The sequence below is a fragment of the Macrotis lagotis genome, chromosome 6, assembly GCF_037893015.1.
Source record: "Macrotis lagotis isolate mMagLag1 chromosome 6, bilby.v1.9.chrom.fasta, whole genome shotgun sequence".
Lineage (NCBI taxonomy): Eukaryota > Metazoa > Chordata > Mammalia > Peramelemorphia > Peramelidae > Macrotis > Macrotis lagotis.
In genome coordinates this window covers 58,503,346-58,523,905 of record NC_133663.1, presented here as the reverse complement: position 1 = coordinate 58,523,905, position 20,560 = coordinate 58,503,346, and the positions used below count along the sequence as shown (strand labels likewise).

The 20,560-nt window shown below is 38.3% G+C and overlaps 1 protein-coding gene across 1 annotated transcript in view; it reads left to right on the top strand.

Moving 5' to 3' along the window:
* The window catches only part of COL4A3 (collagen type IV alpha 3 chain), a 179,239-nt gene that overhangs the window by 89,137 nt on the left and 69,542 nt on the right, over window positions 1-20,560 (top strand). Inside the window, exons 14-25 of the mRNA XM_074191247.1 lie at window positions 4,250-4,312; window positions 6,376-6,435; window positions 7,171-7,215; window positions 8,130-8,183; window positions 8,467-8,508; window positions 10,985-11,069; window positions 12,304-12,339; window positions 13,106-13,270; window positions 14,630-14,722; window positions 15,507-15,602; window positions 16,398-16,468; window positions 19,277-19,456. Coding sequence (XP_074047348.1) covers window positions 4,250-4,312; window positions 6,376-6,435; window positions 7,171-7,215; window positions 8,130-8,183; window positions 8,467-8,508; window positions 10,985-11,069; window positions 12,304-12,339; window positions 13,106-13,270; window positions 14,630-14,722; window positions 15,507-15,602; window positions 16,398-16,468; window positions 19,277-19,456 — 990 coding nt within the window. The remainder of the gene's footprint in view (window positions 1-4,249; window positions 4,313-6,375; window positions 6,436-7,170; window positions 7,216-8,129; window positions 8,184-8,466; window positions 8,509-10,984; window positions 11,070-12,303; window positions 12,340-13,105; window positions 13,271-14,629; window positions 14,723-15,506; window positions 15,603-16,397; window positions 16,469-19,276; window positions 19,457-20,560) is intronic.

The following is a 20,560-nucleotide window of genomic DNA, read 5'->3' as shown; positions in this document are numbered from 1 at the left end:
GACAGATCTGCCTCAAACCAAACTAAATAGCAAGCTGATGATTAAAAATTCAAACTTACCAAACAGACAATTAGGAAATAACATTTTGACATTCAACAATAAGAAAAATATGAAAAATTATGAAAGAATTCAGGTTTCCTTTGAAATAAGATTATCAAATGAGATTATATATATATGAAATGTTTTGCAAACCTTGAAATCTATATAAATTTGAGCTAGGACATGGGGGAGGCAGAGCCAAGATGGCGACATGAAGGGATCGAGTCTTAGGCGCTCTCTGATAAAAATTCATCAGCTAAGGACTCTAATTAAACTATCGAGAGACAGAACCCACAAAGGGACCCAGTGAGGCAGTTCTCCTACTCAAGGTAACCTGGAAAAGAGCAGAAAGGCTCTGCTCCCGGGGGGCAGAGGGGCAGCCCACCAGAGGGGTGGCCCACCAGAGCCAAAGAACTTCAGCCTCCCGGAGGCAGCCCCAGGGCGCTGGGAGCCGAGGCTCACAGCAGGGGAGTCTCCTGAGCTGCACCCCGGGGAGCACCAAGCACAAAGTGGGGGAACAGCAGGGGACCTCTGCCAGAGCGAGCACGTGGAGCCCAGCCCTCAGGGCACACAGCCAGAAGCTTGGTCTTTCTGCAGCCCAGATCCAGGAACAGAAGCAGGAGGAGCCCTAAGCAGGAGCCCCCAGGGCATGAGCCCATTGAGCTGAGGGAGGGGAGTGAAGAGAGAGAGAGACTGCGGAGCTCTGTCCTCTGCCCCTGGAACAGGACTCTGGGGCTCTGACCACATTCAGATCCTGATCCCAGTCTAAGACCCCCATAGAACAGCAGGGCCCCCCCCCACCTCAGCCCCGTGGCAGAGCGGGGCGCTTATGGTCATTCACAGATCAGGAGGGAGGACAGAGCCTCACACACTGAGACCCTTGTGGGAGTGTCCCAAAAGCTCAGGAAGCACCCCAAAACCAGGCCCAGGCTGGGAAAATGAGCAAGCAGAGAAACAAAAGGAAGACTATTGAGAAATATTTTGCAAATGAGCCCAAGAAGGATCAAAATACTCAGTCTGAAGATGAGGAAGCACAAGCTCCTGCACCTAAAGACCAAGAAAAACAGAAATTGGGCTCAGGCTATGACAGAGCTCAAAAAAGACTTTGAAAATCAAATGAGGGAGTTGGAAGAAAAACTGGGAAAAGAAAGGAGAGAGATGCAGGAAAAACATGAAAATGAAGTCAGCAGCTTAGTCAAGGAAATCCAAAAAAATGCTGAAGAAAATAGCATGCTAAAAAACAGCTTAGTTCAAATGGATAAAACAGTTCAAAAAGTTGAGGAGAAGAATGCCAGATGGAAAAAGAGATAAGAAAACACTCTGAGGAGAACAAATCCTTCAGACAAAGAATAGAATTCAGGGAGATTGATGAATTTACCAGAAATCAGGAAACAATACTTCAAAACCAAAATAATGAAAAATTAGAAGAAAATGTGAAATATCTCATTGAAAAAACAACTGATATGGAAAACAGACTTAGGAAAGGTAATTTAAAAATTATTGGAATACCTGAAAGTCATGATCAGGAAAAGAACCTTGACATCATTTTCAAAGAATTACTACAGGAAAATTGCCCTGATATTGTAGAAGCAGAGGGCAAAATAGAAATGGAGAGAATCCACCGATCCCCTGGAGAAAGAGATCCCAAAAAACCAACCCCCAGGAATATTATAGCCAAATTCCAGAACTCCCAAGTCAAAGAGAAAATATTACAAGCAGCCAGAAGGACACAGTTCAAATATCGTGGAGCTGCAGTCAGGATCACACAGGACTTAGCAGCAACTACATTGGAAGCTAGTAGGGCTTGGAATATAATATGCCAGAAGGCAAAAGAGTTTAGAATGCAGCCAAGAATGAACTACCCAGCAAGGCTGAATGTCCTCTTCCAAGGAAAAAGATGGATTTTCAATGAACCAGGGGAATTTCAAATGTTCCTTTTGCAATGGCCAGAGCCGAACAGAAGGTTTGATCTTCAGATACAGGACTCAGGTGAAGCATGGAAATTGGAGGAGGGGGGGGAATATGAGGGACTTGATGAGGATGAACTGCATATATAGAAAAATGATACTGATAATATTCATATGAACCATCTCAGTTAATAGAGCAGGTAGAGGGAGCTTTTATAGTTGAAGCACAGGAGAAAGCAGAATTCGAAGATAAAATATGGTGTAAAAATGGAGTCAATAGGAAAAAAAGGGAAATGGAATGGGAGAAAGAAAAAGGAGAGGGGGAATAGTACAAGATATTTCACATAATAAGATTTTTTTTATTACAATGAGCTATTGCAATGATATGGAAGTGGGGAGGCAAGGGGGAATGAGGGAACCTTTGCTCTCATCAGAGGTGGCTAGGAGAGGAAACAGCAAATATACTCAATGGGGTATAGACAACTTGGAGTAAGAAGGAGGGGGGAGCAGGGCGAAGGGGTGGGGATGTGAATAAAGGAGGAGAGGATGGACCATGGGGGGACAATGGTCAGATATAACACATTTTCTTTTTTACTTCTTGCAAGGGGCTGGTATTGGAAGGCCTGTCCAGGACCATGGGGCCAGGTGGATTCTGGGCCTAAGGGGTGGTATGGGGGCTCAGGGCTTCTTGGCCCCAGGACCAGGGATCTGTCTGCTGTGCCATTCAGCGACCCTACAGCAGAGTCAGAGTGAAAGGAGAGAGAAAATATAGTACATGGTAGTGGAGAAATAAGAAAGGAGGGAGTTGCGATCAGCAATGACAATGTTAGAAAAATATGGAAGTAACTTTTGTGATGGACTTATCATAAAGAATGTGATCCACCCATGACAGAGTTGTTGGTGTTGGAACAAAGAGTGAAGCACATTTTTTGTTATTATTTGGGGGGAGGGTACAGGGCAAGTGAGGCTGGATAGCCTGCCTGGGGCCACATAGCAGGGTGATCTTTGGGTGTCTGGGGCCGGATTCGGGCCCAGGTGCTCCTGACTCAAGGGCCAATGCTCTGTCTGCCACCCAGCCACCCCTATTATTATTACTATTTCATTCTATTTTGGGTCTTTTTTTTCCCTTCTTTTTGGTTTTTGCAGGGCAATGGGGATCCGGTGGCTTGCATGTCACACGGCTGTGTGATTGTTGGGTTTACGAGGCTGGATATGGACTTGGGTGCTTGTGGCTCCAGGGTTGGTGTTTCGTCCATTGTGCCACCTGGCCATACCTACAATTATTACTATTATTTTTTTAATTTTAATTTTTTTCTCTCCCCTTTACTTTTTTTGCCCAAGCAAGTCTATCTACATTCATGGGGGGAAGTGTATTTTGTTTACTTGTAAACAAGGATATTTTATTAATGTAAAAAAAAAACATTTGTACAAAATGAGAATAAAAAATAAATTTAAAAAAATTTGAGCAATTAATTTGTTCTTCTGTTCCCCAATCAATGGATATTTACTTTGTTTCCAGTTTTGTGACCCCACAAAAAGAGCTTCTCAATTATTTTTATTCATATTGGTTCTTTTCCTCTTTTTTGATCTTTTTGTGAATAAAGATCTAGTAATGAAATAGTTTAGTAACTTTGGGGATATTATTCCTAATTGCTTTCCAGAATTGTATACCAACTCAGAGCATTTAATGCATTTTCCCACAGACCTTCCAATACTTGTCATTTTTCTTTTTTTTTCAAACATCAGATACGATGGGTATGATATGGAACTGTGGTGTTGCTTTAATTTGCATTTCTCTGATTATTAGTAGTTTGGTCCATTTTTTTCACATGAACACCTAACTTCACATAAAATAGGGGATGCTCCTGAAAAGTTGTTTTCAATCTATTTTCTTTTTTTTGCAAGGCAATAGGGTTAAGTGATTTGTCCAAGGTCTCACAGCTAGGTAATTATTAAATGTCTGGGGTCAGATTTGAACTCAGGTCCTCCTGAATCCAGGGCCAGTGCTCTATCTACTGTGCCACCTAGCTGCCATTCAATCTATTTTTAAAAATTAATTGAATTTGATTTTATGTTCTCTAGAATAACTTATTGTTGAAGAAAACTTAAAATGAATCCTTTCTAAAAATGTAGATTTCTTATGTATGTTAATAATCACTAGCTAATGTAACAGTTTTCCTTATAATGGGTTTTCTTATAATGAGGAACATTAGAGAACCAGATTCCTTGCAACTTTAAATGTCTAATTAATTATAACATCACTTGATGAGTATAAAAAACACTCTGAATATTTTATTTGATAGGACTACAAAGGGGATAAAGGAGACAAAGGATCAGTGGGTGAACCAGGGCCCCCAGGACCAAAGGCAAGTTATCAACAAACATTACTTCTGGAACATGTAACATAATATTTTACTGCATGTTTATGGGTGAGAAATTTTAAACCCCTGATATAACATAAAATACTGACTCATAATTTTATTTGATCCCTAATATTAACAAAAAACCCTATATTATATTAATCTATAATAAAGTTTATATCACAATATTAACTTTAATAATATTTACCTTTATTATTTTAGAGATAAATGTTATTTTAGAGATCAATATAACATAATAATTAATTATAATAATAAAGGCAGATAATAAATAATTTTTCATGAACATGAACAATTTGGTAAGACATTTAACCTTGATGGTAAGATAGTAGTAAGAATTGCAAGTCATCATATATCATATGTCCTATGTACTAGAGCCTGTGGACACAAACCATTATACTTCCCTACCTTTTCATTCTTCCATTTCATCTTTTTATGCTATTCTCTCTTTCCACACATAAGTCCATATGATACTGATCTTGGATTATTTCTAATCTTTGGCTTAACAACCAGTTCTTTTCTCCAATGTTCTATCATAGATTATATGTTAATCTTTATTCCATATGGTACATTAAGGCTGCATAATCAATAAATTGGTCTGGAATTCCAGATTTAGTTCAACACCCTCATGTTACAGATGAGGAAACTGAAGACAAGGAGGTCAAATTATTTGTCCAGTGTCCCCCACTAGGAAAATACAATGTCACCTCTCCTTTTTCCTCTTCTGTGTGTTTTTAAAAAACTTGTACTTCCAACCAATGAATCAACAACATTCAATAAGGGCATTGCTTTAAGACCTGAGCATACAAAGAAAAAGTTGAGACATTCCCTGTTTTTGAGAAATTCATATTCCAATTGGTGAGACAAAAATAAGCATGACTGCGCATACATAAATATAGAGGTACCTTTAGAGATAGAGGCTGCAACAGCAGAGTGCTGGTGGTGGTTGTTCAATCTGGAGCCAGATCATCACCAGAACGTTGACTATTTATGGGCCCTTCTAGCTCTATGATCCTCTAAATATAAAGGCAGTAAGTAAATAAAATCAATCAGAATGGGAAAAGAGATATAGCCTCCTCTCTGAACTACTTCCCCAACTCTCACTTAGCAAGATCAGTCTTTAGATGGCACTGAGTTCCATCATATCTCTAGATTTAGCCCTGAGATTTCTAATACTGTTGCTCATAAACCCCTATTAGAGCTTTTAAAAAAAGGAATCTATTAAAGTGATATAATAAAAACAGTTGATATATAATGCTCCCCTCCTCTCCCCAACCAGTACACAGTCTTCTGCCAAATGTGATGACTGGAAAAAGTGAGCTTAAATGTAAATCACAAAGATAGTGAGGTAAATGTTTAGGAAAGACCTATAGCATGTCTTAGGGCTGGAAGTCCTTTTCTCCTTTTTTGGAGTCCTCAAGAAGTTCCCTTTATATGTAGGTCTTCTTTGAGGTCCAAGGACTTTCCCTTTTCAGCAACCAGAATTCTTTTTATCACAAGGAAGTATCATATTTCCTGAAGTTTCTCCTTACTTGGGTGGCTATATTCCTGCACCACTTTTTAGTCCATGTTGTCCTTAATGGTTGACTCATCTCTCTCTATTGCTCTATTCTCCCCCATGATGTAGTCAATTGAAGGGAATAAAAAGAGTAGAGAGAACATTAGCTTTAGACTTCCCCATGCTCTTCCCACCAAGAACAATACCCTCTCAGGGGCTTTTTTGAGATTACTATCATCAACATTAAACTGAAATCTTCTACCTCTGGGTTGGACCCTTCTGGACTAATTTCATTGATGAGAAATGCTATCTTAAACATAGGTGCAAAGTCCATAGGTGATTGGTCTGAGCCAATCAAACTACTTTCTTTCTTAACCAGATCAAACTGATTCACGCTACTTAAATAGATCAAAGGGTTTTACCCATTGAAAACTTCATTGTGTGTGTGTGTGTGTGTGTATGTGTGTGTGTATATATATATATGCTGGTTGTAGTGGCTGAGAAACCCTATCCTTACAAAAGAATATATAAACCTTGTATTTCTCCAATACAGGGGCTACCTGGAGAATCTTATGGATCTGAAAAAGGTGTTCCTGGAGACCCTGGTCCTCAGGTAAGTGATGCTCTTTCCCTAATGGAATGTGTGAATAGGTGCTAGAGCAATTTTGGATTCTACTTTGAAAAACCAACTCTATACACATGCACACATGCATGCATGTGCATATAATAAATATATCTATACATATATGCATACACACATGTAACTGCGTGCTTATGCTTATTACTTGTATACACACATGTATCTACCTATGTGAATATGTGTATATAAACATATAATTTATAAACATATTAGAAACTAGGCATAAGATTTTATCATAAAATGCTTTTACACAGTAAAAGATCATAAAAGTAATCATTAGCTTTATATATTTGCAATCTATTTATGGGGCAAACTGAACTATTGGATTGTAGGAGAAATGGAATACGCTAAATCCTCAACTCTTATCAGTCACTTATATGTGATATTGAAATGGATTTCAATTCATTCACATAGAGATAAAAGTCTGTTGTTCTCAGAGTTCATAACATTTAAATTAAAAAAAAATAAAGTAAATTGAGGAGACCTAGCTCAGATGCAGACTCACACCTTTCTTGGGAGCAAGAAAACAATGAAGCCTCTTAATAGGAAAAGCTTTTCTTTTAGAAACTGACCTTGGTGTAGGAGGAGAATGTCTTCTTTTAAACTTCTAGCTATTGACTATAAGGGAAACAGCAAAGAGAAATCATATGTCACATTTTCTGCTTTTATGGAAAAAGTATTTGGATGTTTTCACTTTTTTTAATTTAGGGAAAACCTGGGAAGGATGGCGCCCCTGGTTTCCCTGGACTTCCAGTAAGTATTTTATTTTTCATTATTCCCTCATGGTTAAAGTTTCTGTGTCTTCCACAAGAAGCCTTTACCTCAATTATGACCTGTTTTGCTTTGTCTGAAAATTCTAAATTTACAGTGTACTCTGGTGTAGGAAATAAGAGTGATGAGTCTAGAGACAGGGAGATTGGGCTCTGCCTCCTACTTTGGACATTTAGGGGACTATGGGCAAATTACTTCAGCTCTAAGTATGCCTCTTTACCTGGAAAATGGGCACAATACCATTGGTGGTACCCACCTCCAGGGTTATTGCAAGGTTTACATAAAATAATGAGCAGAAACACTTTGAAAACTTTAAAATGCTATATTTGTGCTATTTTTTACTATAGAGAAATGGAGTAATCTAGTGGTTAGATCACTGGACTTGGTGTCAGGAAGATCTGAATTCACCCAGATTCCACCTCTGAAATTAGCTGTGTGACCATGAGCAAGTCACTTCCCTTCTCAGTGTTTCAGAAGACAAGGACCTTTCCTCTGTTTACTTTTTGTATCCTCAGAACTTAGAACAGCATTAAATACACAGCCAGGGCTTAATGCTTGCTGAATTTAATTGAATCTACTAAGTCAAGAGTGGGTTATTAGCCACATTGGAAGGAATTTCCAAACTTAATGTTCTCTTTGCTGATATTTGAGAACCTTCCTGTACTCCATAAATCAATAATAAAGTTTATCATGAAAAAAACTATTCCTGGCAATCAATTCAATTCAACAAATGCTGATTAAGCATCTATGACAGTCTTATTTTGAAGTCATCCTTCTGTGCAATCTAACATGAATGCATTTTAATTTTTTTTAACCAACAGCATTTTAAAATGTTTACACTGGATATAGGAGAAACTGGTGAACTTCTTTAAATTTTCTTCTATTCTTTCCCTTAGGGAACTAAGGGTGAAAAGGGTTTCCCTGGATTAACTGGTGAAACTGGTGTTAAGGTAATCCTCTCCTTAGTATCCTGTGACTTTATCCTCTTTTAATTTAATCAGATTTGGGGAAACTGGGCACAAGATACAATTATCATGTCTTATTGGGGTTTCCAGTTTCCTGGAACAATTTAACCTTTGGGTTTAAACTCTGTGCAACATCCAAAGAAAACTTAACTAACAAAGACTATTATTTTTTTTTTGAGGAAGTAGGGCATTGCACTTTGAATATTCTAATTATGTCACTAGCATTCATTGGTTTAGTTGATAATTACATCAATTTTTTTTAATACAGGGATTTAAAGGAGATGTGGGCTTACCAGGATTTCATGGTCCAGTAAGTTTGAATGAAGTTGTTTGATAGCATGTAGAACTGATCACCTCAAGACACTGAGCTCTGACTCAGAAATTCTGATAACTGTTTAAGAAATTCACGGTATGGGAGCAGCTAGGTGGCGCAGTGGATAGAGCACTAACCCTAGAATCAGGAGGACCTGGGTTCAAATACAACCTCAGACACTCAATAATTTCCTAGCCATGTGACCTTGGGCAAGTCACTTAACCCCATTTCTTTGCAAAAAATTCTTTAAAAAAGAAAGAAAGAAATTCTCAGTGTAGTATTTACCTTTGAAACATCCCAGGAAGATCCTGTTTTTGTTGTTACTAAGAACAAAGTTGATCCCCATCTTGATGTTCAGAGAGACAGTAGCAACTTACACCCTTAGACTAAGGGACTTCCTCTCTTTATATAACCAATCAGTTAATCAAAAAGCATTAATTAAGGCACAGTGGTATAGTAGAGAATGCATTGGACTTGGAGTTACAAAGATCTGGATTCAAATCCCACCTCAGGTATTGAGTATGGACATTACTTAAGTCTCTGTGTCATGCCCAGCTTATCTTCAAAGTGGAGGAGTTGTACTCAAGTTCCTCTCAGATCTTTACCAGCTCTGCATCCACAGTATTACTGGCCATGCATACCATATTATAACTAGAAATTATGGCTCCTATTAAAAGCAGATCAGGGGATGTGGAAACATTGGTGAAAGATCTCAGCATTAGGGACCCTAAAGCACAAAGGTGGAAGACATAGAAACCCAAAGATCCCTTAAGCTGCTGCAAGAGATGAGGGGAAGCAAGGTGAAATCTATCATGTGGAGAGGTTCACTTGTGGGGTGGGAAGGCTAAAGAATCACATTTAAGCAGATGGGTGGAGATTAGGGCTCATGGATGTTAGGACTAGGCACTGTGTGACAGGTTTCCTCTCTGCTAATATAAATACCAGACTATAAGTGGCTCATACAAAAGCTAGCTTGGGCAGCCCATGGTCTGTAATCGCTAACTCCTAGGCAGAGGAGGTAGAAGATAGAGAGGGAAGAAACAAAAAAGGGGTAGGATGATAAGGGATGTTGGCAGAATTTATCTAAGGTATGCCAGATTAGCTACAACATTGAACATAAAAAGCATTGATAACTGGCTGGTTGGTTCTTGTCCTTCGTTATTGAAGAAGACCGAATGACATCACCATGTTTGAGACAAATCACAGTGTGTCCTAGCATGGCCGATCAGACCAATACAAGCTTGGCATGCTCTACCACAGGTTGGGCACAAATAGTCCATGTGAACACTTGAGGTGGTTATTCTAAACTTATGGATGTCATATTTCCTTTGAACTGCTTCCATTCTGCCTTCCTCATACAGTACAGCACCCTCACCAATAAGGGCACCCCATGCTGGGCAGTCCTGTGCCGGTGTCTCCCAAGCTGTTCTTCAATGAGACCTTCAAGGTGTCTCAGTATCACTCCTGACTCCTTTGAGGGAACTTGCCCTGTGTGAGTTATCCATAAAATAGTTTTTTTGACAAGTGTACATCTGGCATTCTAATAACATGTTCAGCCCATTGTAGTTGCACTCAATAGTTACCTGGGGCCAAATGAGAGAGCAGGCAATCAGTAAGCATTTATTATCTGCTTCCCTTGTTAGACACTGTGATATGCCCAGGGGATTCAAGGCAAGGCAGAGTTAGAGGCAGTCACACTATAGGTGCAAGAGTGATGGTATGAGACCAATGGAGGATGGAGAGGTGTAAGAGACAATAAACCCTTGGATGCTTGAGCATCCTGGGACAATTCCCTGCTGACCCCATCCTAATTATGGTTCTGACCCCAAAACAACCACAAAAAGGAATAATGTGATTTTGAGAGTGGCCATGAAATATTGTCATCCCACAACGGAGCTGTATTTTCACCAATTCTCTTCTTAGAAGTACAAATCTGTGACAAGAAGGCATTAGTCTGGGGTGGCTAGGTGGCGCAGTGGATAAAGCACTGGCCTTGGAGTCAGGAATACCTGGGTTCAAATCCGGTCTCAGACACTTAATAATGACCTAGCTGTGTGGCCTTGGACAAGCCACTTAACCCCATTTGCCTTGCAAAAAAACCTTAAAAAAAAAAAAGAAGGCATTAGTCTGCTGACCCCATGAAAGACTATATTCATGTCAACTTGCAAATAGAATTCTTAATTATATATAACATAGATATAAAGGACAATTATTAATATCAAGAGGGCACTTTGGCCCCAAATTTCACCTGTTAACTAGTGTGAAATTCTCGCATGCATATATTAAGATCATATGTAATTTGTATGTCTCAGATAACCTATGACTTCTGACAAATTCTGAAAATTTCATTGATCAAGATCACAAAAGACACTAGAATGAATACTTGACATCATTATGTTGTCCATTGAAAGTTTTCAGTGAGGTTCTAGAAAAACTTTTCTTTTTAAACTTTTTCATGCCTTTCTATTTTAAGACAGAATATTACAAAGGATACCTGGAGAAAGGCAATGATGGAGCTCCTGGTCCTCCAGGACCCAAAGGAGCACAGGGTCCACATGGTAAGAGGAATTTTCTTAAGGCATTCTCTCACTGCCAGATCCATTCATTTTGATGCATTATTGAAAAATTCCAAGAGTTCTGTTGTCTGCCACTTAAAAAGAAGGATATTCAAACTTGACACTTCCAAGAGATGATGACGATGATAAAATTCCATTATCACTTTTATGTCCCAACATGTCTACAATATCAAAGTTTACCTCACAGGATTGTTGTAAGAATGGATGAAATACAGACATCCACTGCCCCACTTAACAGCTTGTAATTTGTAACCACAGCTACCATAGTCCTTCATGGTTCAGTAAAGTTCCCTTCACACATATTTCAATTCTTTACAATTATCACATGAAAGGATTTTATTCCCTGACTAGTTATCCCAAAATTTATCTCTCTATATTAGTGGGGTTCAAGTCTTTTTTTAGTCTCTTTAATCTTGCCTACATGAAGTTCATAGTGGTTAAAGAAAAGGGAGTAAGAAACAAAAAAGACACAAAAAATATTTGAGTAATTAACCAGAAGAACTAAACTTTAAGACTACCTCAAATGACCAAGCATCCATTGACACAGTGCATTTTTTAATCCACAAGGCAAAGGAAATAATAGATAAGAGAAAGAAAAATTGTATTTGAAAGTGAAATTAGAGTATATAATCATTTATATATAAAATAGATTATGCAGGACAGAGAAATTATAGTGAAATTATTTTTAAAATTTTGTGTCCATTGATGTTTCTGGTCATTTTAGTAAAATGTCTTACAATTTTGTCAATTAAAGGAGGCAGTTGGGTGGTACAGTGGATAGAGCACTGATCCTGGATTCAGAAGGACCTGAGTTCAAATCCAGCCTCAGATACTTAATAGTCACCTATGTGACCTTGAGCAAGTCACTTTAATCCCATTGCCTTAAATAAATAAAAAAAATTTAAAAACTTCTCAAGTTATTTAAATTATATGTAGTATAGGAAATAAGCCCTGGATTTGAGTTAGAAAACCTTAGTTTGCATCTCAGTTCTGTTGCTTCCCACTTATTCAGCCTTCAGCAAGTCATTTTATGTCCCTGGGACTTAGTTTCCTCATTTATAAAATGAGGGTATTGATCTGGATGGCCTCTAAAGTTCTTATAGCTCTAAATCCTAATTATGCTATGCTTTCCTTTGGGGGGAGAGGGGTAAGAGAGGAAGAGGGAGGGAGGTTGGGCATTTATGTCTTTTAAAAAAATGTTTAATCCTGTCCATAGGACCCAGAGGTCCACCAGGAGATGTTGGTAGACCTGGTATGTATGCATTTTTTAAAATATATGCAATAATAATATTTTACAAAGGCATAATATATGTGTAATATAGGTGTATATAATACACATAATATATGTATATACATATGTAATATATCTAATCCATATACATTAAATATACATGTATGTATATATAATATATTCAATAAAAATATACACAATAATAATGCTTTTAAAAACCCCATAATGTTGGGGTAGCTAGGTAGTACAGTGGATAGAGTATCAGCCCTACAGTCAGAGGATCTGAGTTCAAATCCAGGCTCAGACACTTGATAATAATTACCCAACTAAGTGACCTTGGGCAAGTCATTTAACCCCATTGCCTTACAAAAACAAAACAAAACATAATCTTCACATTAAACCAGATTACATTAAAGTTATATCTGTCTTTGTGGGACATTAGATATTTCCTGGCTTCACCTAAGATATTTCTTCTACCTCTTTTCTAATTATCTGAGATGTAAATGAAAGGAATGATGGGAACTAATATGGTGGAATGATGAATCTTTTTTGGCCAATCAGTTTGGATTAAAGTATTCATTAGAATTTTCATGGGCCTTTAAAATGCTAATGAATAATTTTTAAGTCCTGGATTATAAGTGAAGTGACTTTTCTTGGACACAAAACAGGGGTAATTAGACAAAGACTGAATTTTGAAGGAACAAAATAACAAAAAATAATTTACCTGAAATGTTTTTGGAGATAACTTTACTAGCTTAAAATATTTTGTTTTTTTTTTTCTACTTAGGAGCATCAAGACCAGGTCTTAGAGGTACTCCAGGATCTCCAGGAATCAAAGGAAGTAAAGGAGAGAGAGGACCACCTGGCAGGAACATAATGGGTGCTCCTGGCCTTCCTGGATTCCCAGGCACACCGGGTTACAAAGGATTACCTGGTCTTCCAGGACCACCAGGTCAAAATGTCTCCTTCCCATATCCCCTGAATTGTTGGCAGTTTGTTCTTGTAACAGATTTATACATGCAGTGATAATGGATTGTAATCCTGCTCTGAAAACATGAATTTTGAAGTCTCATTTTTGCTCCTATTCCAAATCCTTTATTGGTGAAGTGGGGAGGATTAAGTGATGTGTTTTCAGAGGGATAATCAGATCATTATTATCCCGACAAAGCCACTCAAAGTATTGTACTTATCAGTAGGGATATATGATATCAAGAACCTAAACTTAGTACAACAATCTCATTAATTCTGTGATTCTGGAAAAGTCATTTACTTTTTTTGGAGTTCATTTTTCTTAACTGTAAAATGAGGAGATTGGACCTTAAAGGTCCTTTCCATCTCTTTGTCTATGATACTATGAACTCAATAAATAACAGAGTCTGAATTCTGGCTCTCTCAACTATCATCCATATGACCTGGTGCAAGTCACTTACTTCCCTGTCATCACTAGGTCTTTCCTGATCCCTCACCAGACCAGGGTTCTTTCTACTACTCTAATAGTTTATATCAATTTCAGGATGATGTACCAACCTCAGAGCAGTTTTTGACCTGCAGAACCAATAAGAATACAAAGATTTTGGAAGAACCATTGAACTAATCAGAAAATAATTTCCAATTTCCAATTCCCAATCTACAAATGTAGAGTTATGAAGCTGATGGCATAGAGCTCAGGATCAGAATCCTGGAATCAGGAAAACCTGAATTTAAATCCAGTCTCAGACACTTAGTATCTTTGTGACCCTGGAACAGTCACTTAACTGTATCAGATGGTTCTGGAATCATCTCATTTTCGTGGAATCATCTCCCCTGAAATCATGGTCCTCTTTGAGAATGAAGTACAAACATCAAACATTAATTTAAATGATGATATTCTAAAGGTAAAGTTCTTGTCCAATGATTCATGAGTTCATATGTTATTAGAAATCTCTAAAATAAGATAATATTTATAAAATACTCTGCAATTCCTTAATTGCTATATAAATGTTGACTGTTATCTCTGGGATAGAATACAAATTCTTCAGTCAGACATTTAATGTCTTCCATGTCTTACTTTTCCTATCATTCTGCCTTACTACTTTTCACGTCTCCTATATTCCAAATAAACTGGTTTTCTTTCCCTTCTTCCACTATGCAATTGGGAAAGTAAATGACTCACTCATTTCCATCATACCAACATACATGAGTGACTTCATTCTCAAATAAAAGAATTATGGGTTAGATACATGTTACTTAATGTATAAAACTGAGGTTCGTAGAAAATAGTTTACAAGAATATACAACAGCTTTAAAGTTATCTTTCAAATTTTTTCAACAGGTAAAGTAACTTTTCAGGATGGTCCTCCAGGAGACCATGGTGATCCAGGTCACTTGGGGTCTCCAGGGATGCCTGGGCCCCATGGGCCCAAAGGTTAGTGAGCCTATCAATAATGTCATGCTTTAAAATAATCTATATTTTACCTCATAAGTTAACAATTCACAAAAATTAAGGAATTAAGTTTTTAAACTCTTTATTCTTTTAAAGATTTTTTTTTTCAAAAATAAATTAGCTGGGGCTGTTAGGTGGTACAGTAGATAGAGCTGGACAGAGCTGAATCTGATCACAAATCTGGCCTCAGAGTATTAGTTGTGTGAGACCCCGGGCAAGTCACTTAACCCTGATTGCATCCCCCCCAAAAAAATTAATTTAAAATGCCTTATTGCAGGCAGCTAGGTGGCACAGTGAATAGAGCACCAGCCCTGGAGTTGGGAGGTTCAAATCCGGCCTCAGACACCAATTACCTAGCTGCATGACCTTGGGCAAGTCACTTAACCTCATTCATTGCCTTGCAAAAAAACCTAAAAACGGTCTCATTAGTTTTATGTGTAACTGTAACTAGAAAACTGAAATAATGCCCACAAGAATCCTTATAGACTCTTAACTTTATTTCTTAGGCCAGATGACAAACACTAAAGGGTTAAGCAGATTTTCCAACTCTTTTCAATGCCCAAACTTAGGAAAACTAGCATTAGGTTCTTATTCTTCTTCATTTCCTTGTCTACCCCAGGCAGATAGAAAAGGAAGGAATTATCAGTAATTTTCACGTTAAATGTTTTGCAAAACAAACAAAAGACAAATTTTCTGTCTACATGGAAATAAAAAGGTAGACCACATGGGTTCATGATTAATAGAATAATCCATCCTCTCACTCTAGGAGAAACAGGACTGCTGTGTACACAATGTACTTATATTCCAGGACCCCCAGGTCTGCCAGGTTTGCCTGGATTAGATGGTGAAAAAGGAGCTAAAGGTAAGTGATATTTGGATTTGTTATTCCCTTTCCCATGGAAGGCTGGCTTACTTGGCAAAGAGGGATTTTGACATCTTAGATGCACTAGGATGATCTGAGTGGACTGGGAAGGGTTAGCATAAGTGCCCATTGCACAGATGCCAATGTGGAAACATTTTCTTCATTGGCATTCAAAAAGGGTCCTACTTGGAAGCTGTGGAGACTTGGGGCATAAATCCCATCCAAATTCACCTCAGTGCTGTGGAATTCTGGGGTATACGTAGCAGAAGTGGATATGTGAGTGGGGCTTGGTGAACATCAGTTGAGTTTAAGTGTTCAGTGACCTTTTGGGGAGGGGAAAGTTCCTGAATTCCTGTCCTGGCTTCTGTCAAAATTGGTTCTGGTTTCTGGGTAGGGGAGTAGATATTCCTGAGTGGTGGCCAGCACTGTCATTGGTCAAGGGGCCCCAGGTTGAAAAGTGCTTAAATACCCAACTGAGGTGTTCCTCACTCCAAGTAATCTGATGAAAACAACTTTATATTGGAATTTGGGTATTCTTGATAACTTGTGAAAAGAAAGATCCAAAAGAAACAAAATACTCTCTCTCTCTCTCTCTCTCTCTCTCTCTCTCTCTCTCTCTCTCTCTCTCTCTCTCTGAATTCTTTTGTACAGCACTATTGACGACAATAACATAGAAACAAATTAAATAACAATTTTTTTTAGATGATGCCTGAAAAGAACAGCTGCTTTTTATAAGTCTTATTAACTCAATTCTTTAACCACTTAATAAATATTCATTACTTGATTGATTTGCAGGGGGGGAAGGACCTGATGGTTTAAAAGGAAGCCCGGGATCTCCAGGAAATACGGGTCTACCAGGCTTTCCAGTAAGAACACAGTTATGAATTGTTTAAACATTTTGGTTCAATTACTTTTTAATATGCTGCTTCCGACTCATTTCGATAGATCAAAACTCATCACGAGGGTGGCCCTTTAGGAATACTTCGTACAGCTCTTGTTTTTCCCTCATCCCCGGCCTCAAGGTCTCGGAACATTTGAACTTGAGCCAAGTCTAGGGTCTGAATACAGTCCTCGATTCTCTAGCAAGCTTCAGGTAAAGAACTTTGAACAAAGAGCAAGTTTATCACGCAAAGGATACAAAAAGAACTGCTATCTAAACCCACAGTCAGTGATGAAGTATTCCCCCACAGGGTACCCACCCCCTACTTGTGTAGGAATCTACACAAGTGTTCCTGACTAATAGGACTAGCCTGAGGTCTCGTTTCCCCAAGTGGCTAATGGCCTCAAAGCTGATAAGCAACTCTGCCCCCTAAGACCCAGAGATAAAGAGATTTGCCCATCATCACTGACCTAGTAAAAGTATAGGCCAGGGAAAGGCAAGGCCTGACTCTGGCATCCGTTTTGCATTGCTGTGGGGTTGCCACCACTTCTTTGAAGTAGGACACGTTATAGCTCTTTCAGAATAAGGTAGTGCCAGCCATAGTGACTTTTGAGAAATTAATATTTTCAGTTCTTTTGCTAGTCAGACCTTATCCTCTCTGTCTAGTTAGATTATTGAATTTCATTAATTTCTTTCCCATCTCAAGAAGTTAATCTCTCTCTCTCTCTCTCTCTCTCTCTCTCTCTCTCTCTCTCTCCCTCCCTCCCTCCCTGTCTCTCTCTGTCTCTATCTCTGTCTCTGTCTCTGTCTCTGTCTCTCTCTGTCTGTCTGTCTGTCTCTCTCTCTCTCTGTCTCTCTCTGTCTTTTTTTACTTTCTCTGTCTTTCTCTCTGTTATTCTATGTGTCTCTCTCTGTCACTATCTCTCTTTCTGCTCTATCTCTATCTCTCAGTCTTCACTCTCTCTCTCTCTCTCTCTCTCTCTCTCTCTCTCTCTCTCTCTATATATATATATATATATATATATATATATATATATATATATATATATATCTGTCTTTCTCTGTGAATCTATCTGTCCCTTTCTGTGTATATGTCTCTGTCTCTGTCTCTATTTCTCTCTCTCTCTCCTCCCCCCCCCCGGCTCCCCCTTACACACACACACACACACACACACACACACACACACACAATCAGCTCTTTCTGTTGAGTCATTTTAATGCTGGAAAAACTATCATTTCTTTCCTCACACATTTCCCTTCTCATTTCCCCTGCCCTTGCAGCCTGACTCTATTCTCAGGTGGAAAGGAAAAACTGCTGGCCACTCCTAGCAATAGCCAAGGTTCATTATACCCCATTACTTTTAAAAGCAAAGGTCCATCAATTCTATTACCTTATACACACAGGTAACCAGGTATCAGTTCTTTCTGATTGTGCGTTTAGCCTTTATAATGGCTGAAGTCTTTATTCCAACTTTCACTCACAGTAAAGAGTCGGGTCCCCTAGAACAAAACTATATCTTCCCCTCATTGTTCTAGTGGTACTGCCAGAGAAGTTGGGATCTTCTCTATTTCTATGGTTTTCCCCAATATTGATGGTTAGCGATTAAAACTTCAGGATCATTTAACTAATTAACAACCATTAGATTTTACAAAGGGATATATAAACTGACAAAATATAAAAAGAACAGATGTTACAACACCTAGAGACAAAATCTCTCCTATAAAATCTTAGTTTCTAGGGGAAACTTGAAGCAATTTCTTCAAAGCATAATCATGGATTGGAACAAAAGAAAACATATGGGGAGTAGGGGAAAGATGCTTTTGCTATGCCCTTTCTAAATCTTTTGAGTGCGCCTCCAATCCTCCATTATCTCAGGATAATGCCAGGGATTTCTGGTGAGGGGAGGAGGAGGAAAAGATGTATCTCACCTATACTTCACCTCTGATCTCTAAGGGTTGAGCAGAATAAGTATGCTCGCTGCCTCTATGCCTTCCCTCATTACATGTCCCTGGATGATGCTTTGGGGCTAACTGAAATGTGGATTCGACTTTAGTAAGAGATGGGAATATCAGTTATTGACTGGCCCAGATATTTGGACAAAAGTCCCTACCTACTGTGCCAACCAACCACTCTTTATATCAATACCCTTTGCTTGAAGTGAACGGCCAGGAATCCTCACTATTGCTCTCTGAAATAGCAATCATAGGATCCTAGAGATTGGGGACCCTAATCAACTAAAAGAAGATAGGATGTACTTTTCTTGAATGAGAGTTAAAAGCTATCGAAGTTCAATCACAGCCTCTTTGTACTGAATATCAATCATTGTGATTATTACATTAACAAAATTTTTTCAATTACTTTTTGTTATCCAACAAAAAGCATATCAGTCACATGAGCATCATTTGCCTTATTAACAAGTTGACCATTAAGTGATATTATTTTTAATCATAGTAACTCATGAAATAAGAGAATTCAATGATAAAAACCTTGATGTCTTCCTCAAAATGGAAAGGTTTTAATATTTTTATGTAAAAATTGGATTCAAATCCCCTTGCTAGGTATGTAAAACTGGAAAGTCACTTTATTCCTCCCAGGCTGTTTACCCACCTGTAAAATGTAGGTAATAATAGTATTGACCTCATAGGGTTGTTAGTAGATGAGATAACATATGTAAATGATCTCTGGGAACCCAAAAATTCACTATCAATGCATGCTACTATTTTATGTATTTAAGATTAATACAAGGCTAATTTCATAAAAATGAGAATGAGATTTCTTTCTTATTCTTACTAGGGATTCCCAGGTCCTCCTGGTGATCATGGACCAAAGGGAGAAAAAGGTGAAACATCATATGAAGGAGAAACAGGGGATCAAGGGGACCCAGGGATGAGAGGAGACCCTGGAAAAAAGGGTTCAGATGGAATTCCTGGAAAACCTGGGACAAAAGGTTTACCTGGCCCCAAAGGAGAACCGGTTGGTACATAGTAATGATGTTCCTTATTTTTGAAATGAAGCTTCTGTTAAATTAAAAAGTATCTTCTAAGGAGAGAAAACAACTAAGACTAATTCACGTATATGTGAAGAAAGTTCCCATTATAATTCATTAGTACTAGTAATAAAGTATTACAATAAGAAAACAAATACAAAGGTTATGGCATTAACTTAAATAACCAGGCCTCCATTAAAATCTTACATCAATTCCTCTTTGCATTGTTGATACTGGGTCCTTAATGCTTGTGTCACTGGAGAACTAGCTCTGAAAGAGCTTATCTGTCTGGAAAGGCTTCAAGTACCAGGACCAGTGATAGACTGCCTGGTTGTGTTGAAGATTCAGTTTCAGAGCCAAATTCAAAGGGGCTCATCACTGGAAAGCTGACCATTAGGACGTTTTCAGCCACAGTAACTCATGAAACATGGAAGAAGAAGCCAGGGATAAGATCTCAGATCCTTCAAGAACCAAAGAGAGAACTTTATGCTTTATGAGAACCTTTAATTCTGTACACTCATGATGGATAGTCTAGAATTTTAAGCTGTTTTTGCAGGACTTGCAAATCTTGGAAATTCCTGAAATATTCATTTACAGATAGAAGCAAAAGTAAGTCGATGTATTTAGATAAGAGTAAGTTTACGAACCACAGAAAACAAAAATGAGCTCAAAAGAGTTTCATAAATACTTTGCCAATTGGTTGAGTTCTCCCCCTCTAGCAACGTGAAGAATTCCCAATGTAGAAACATTCTCCACTATTAAAGATCAGCTCTGATTTCTAGTCTTAGCTGTCCAGAACACTAAGAGAGTAAATGACTTGCTCATGGTCACTAAGACGGTATGCGCTAAAAGAAGAACATGGACTCTTATCTTCTTGGCTTCCAGGTCAGTCAGGATATCACCCACTTCTCGTGTTCAGACTGGCATATATTCACCCATTTTATGACAAAAATCATAGAGGTATCCTGATAGTTTTGATGCAGTGAAACATCACTACAAATAGCAGCTGACTAGTGATGGTGGCACCTTGTTGAAGTGGAACTTTATCCCAAATAAATTTTACCTTCCTTGATGAAAAGATTAAGGTCATC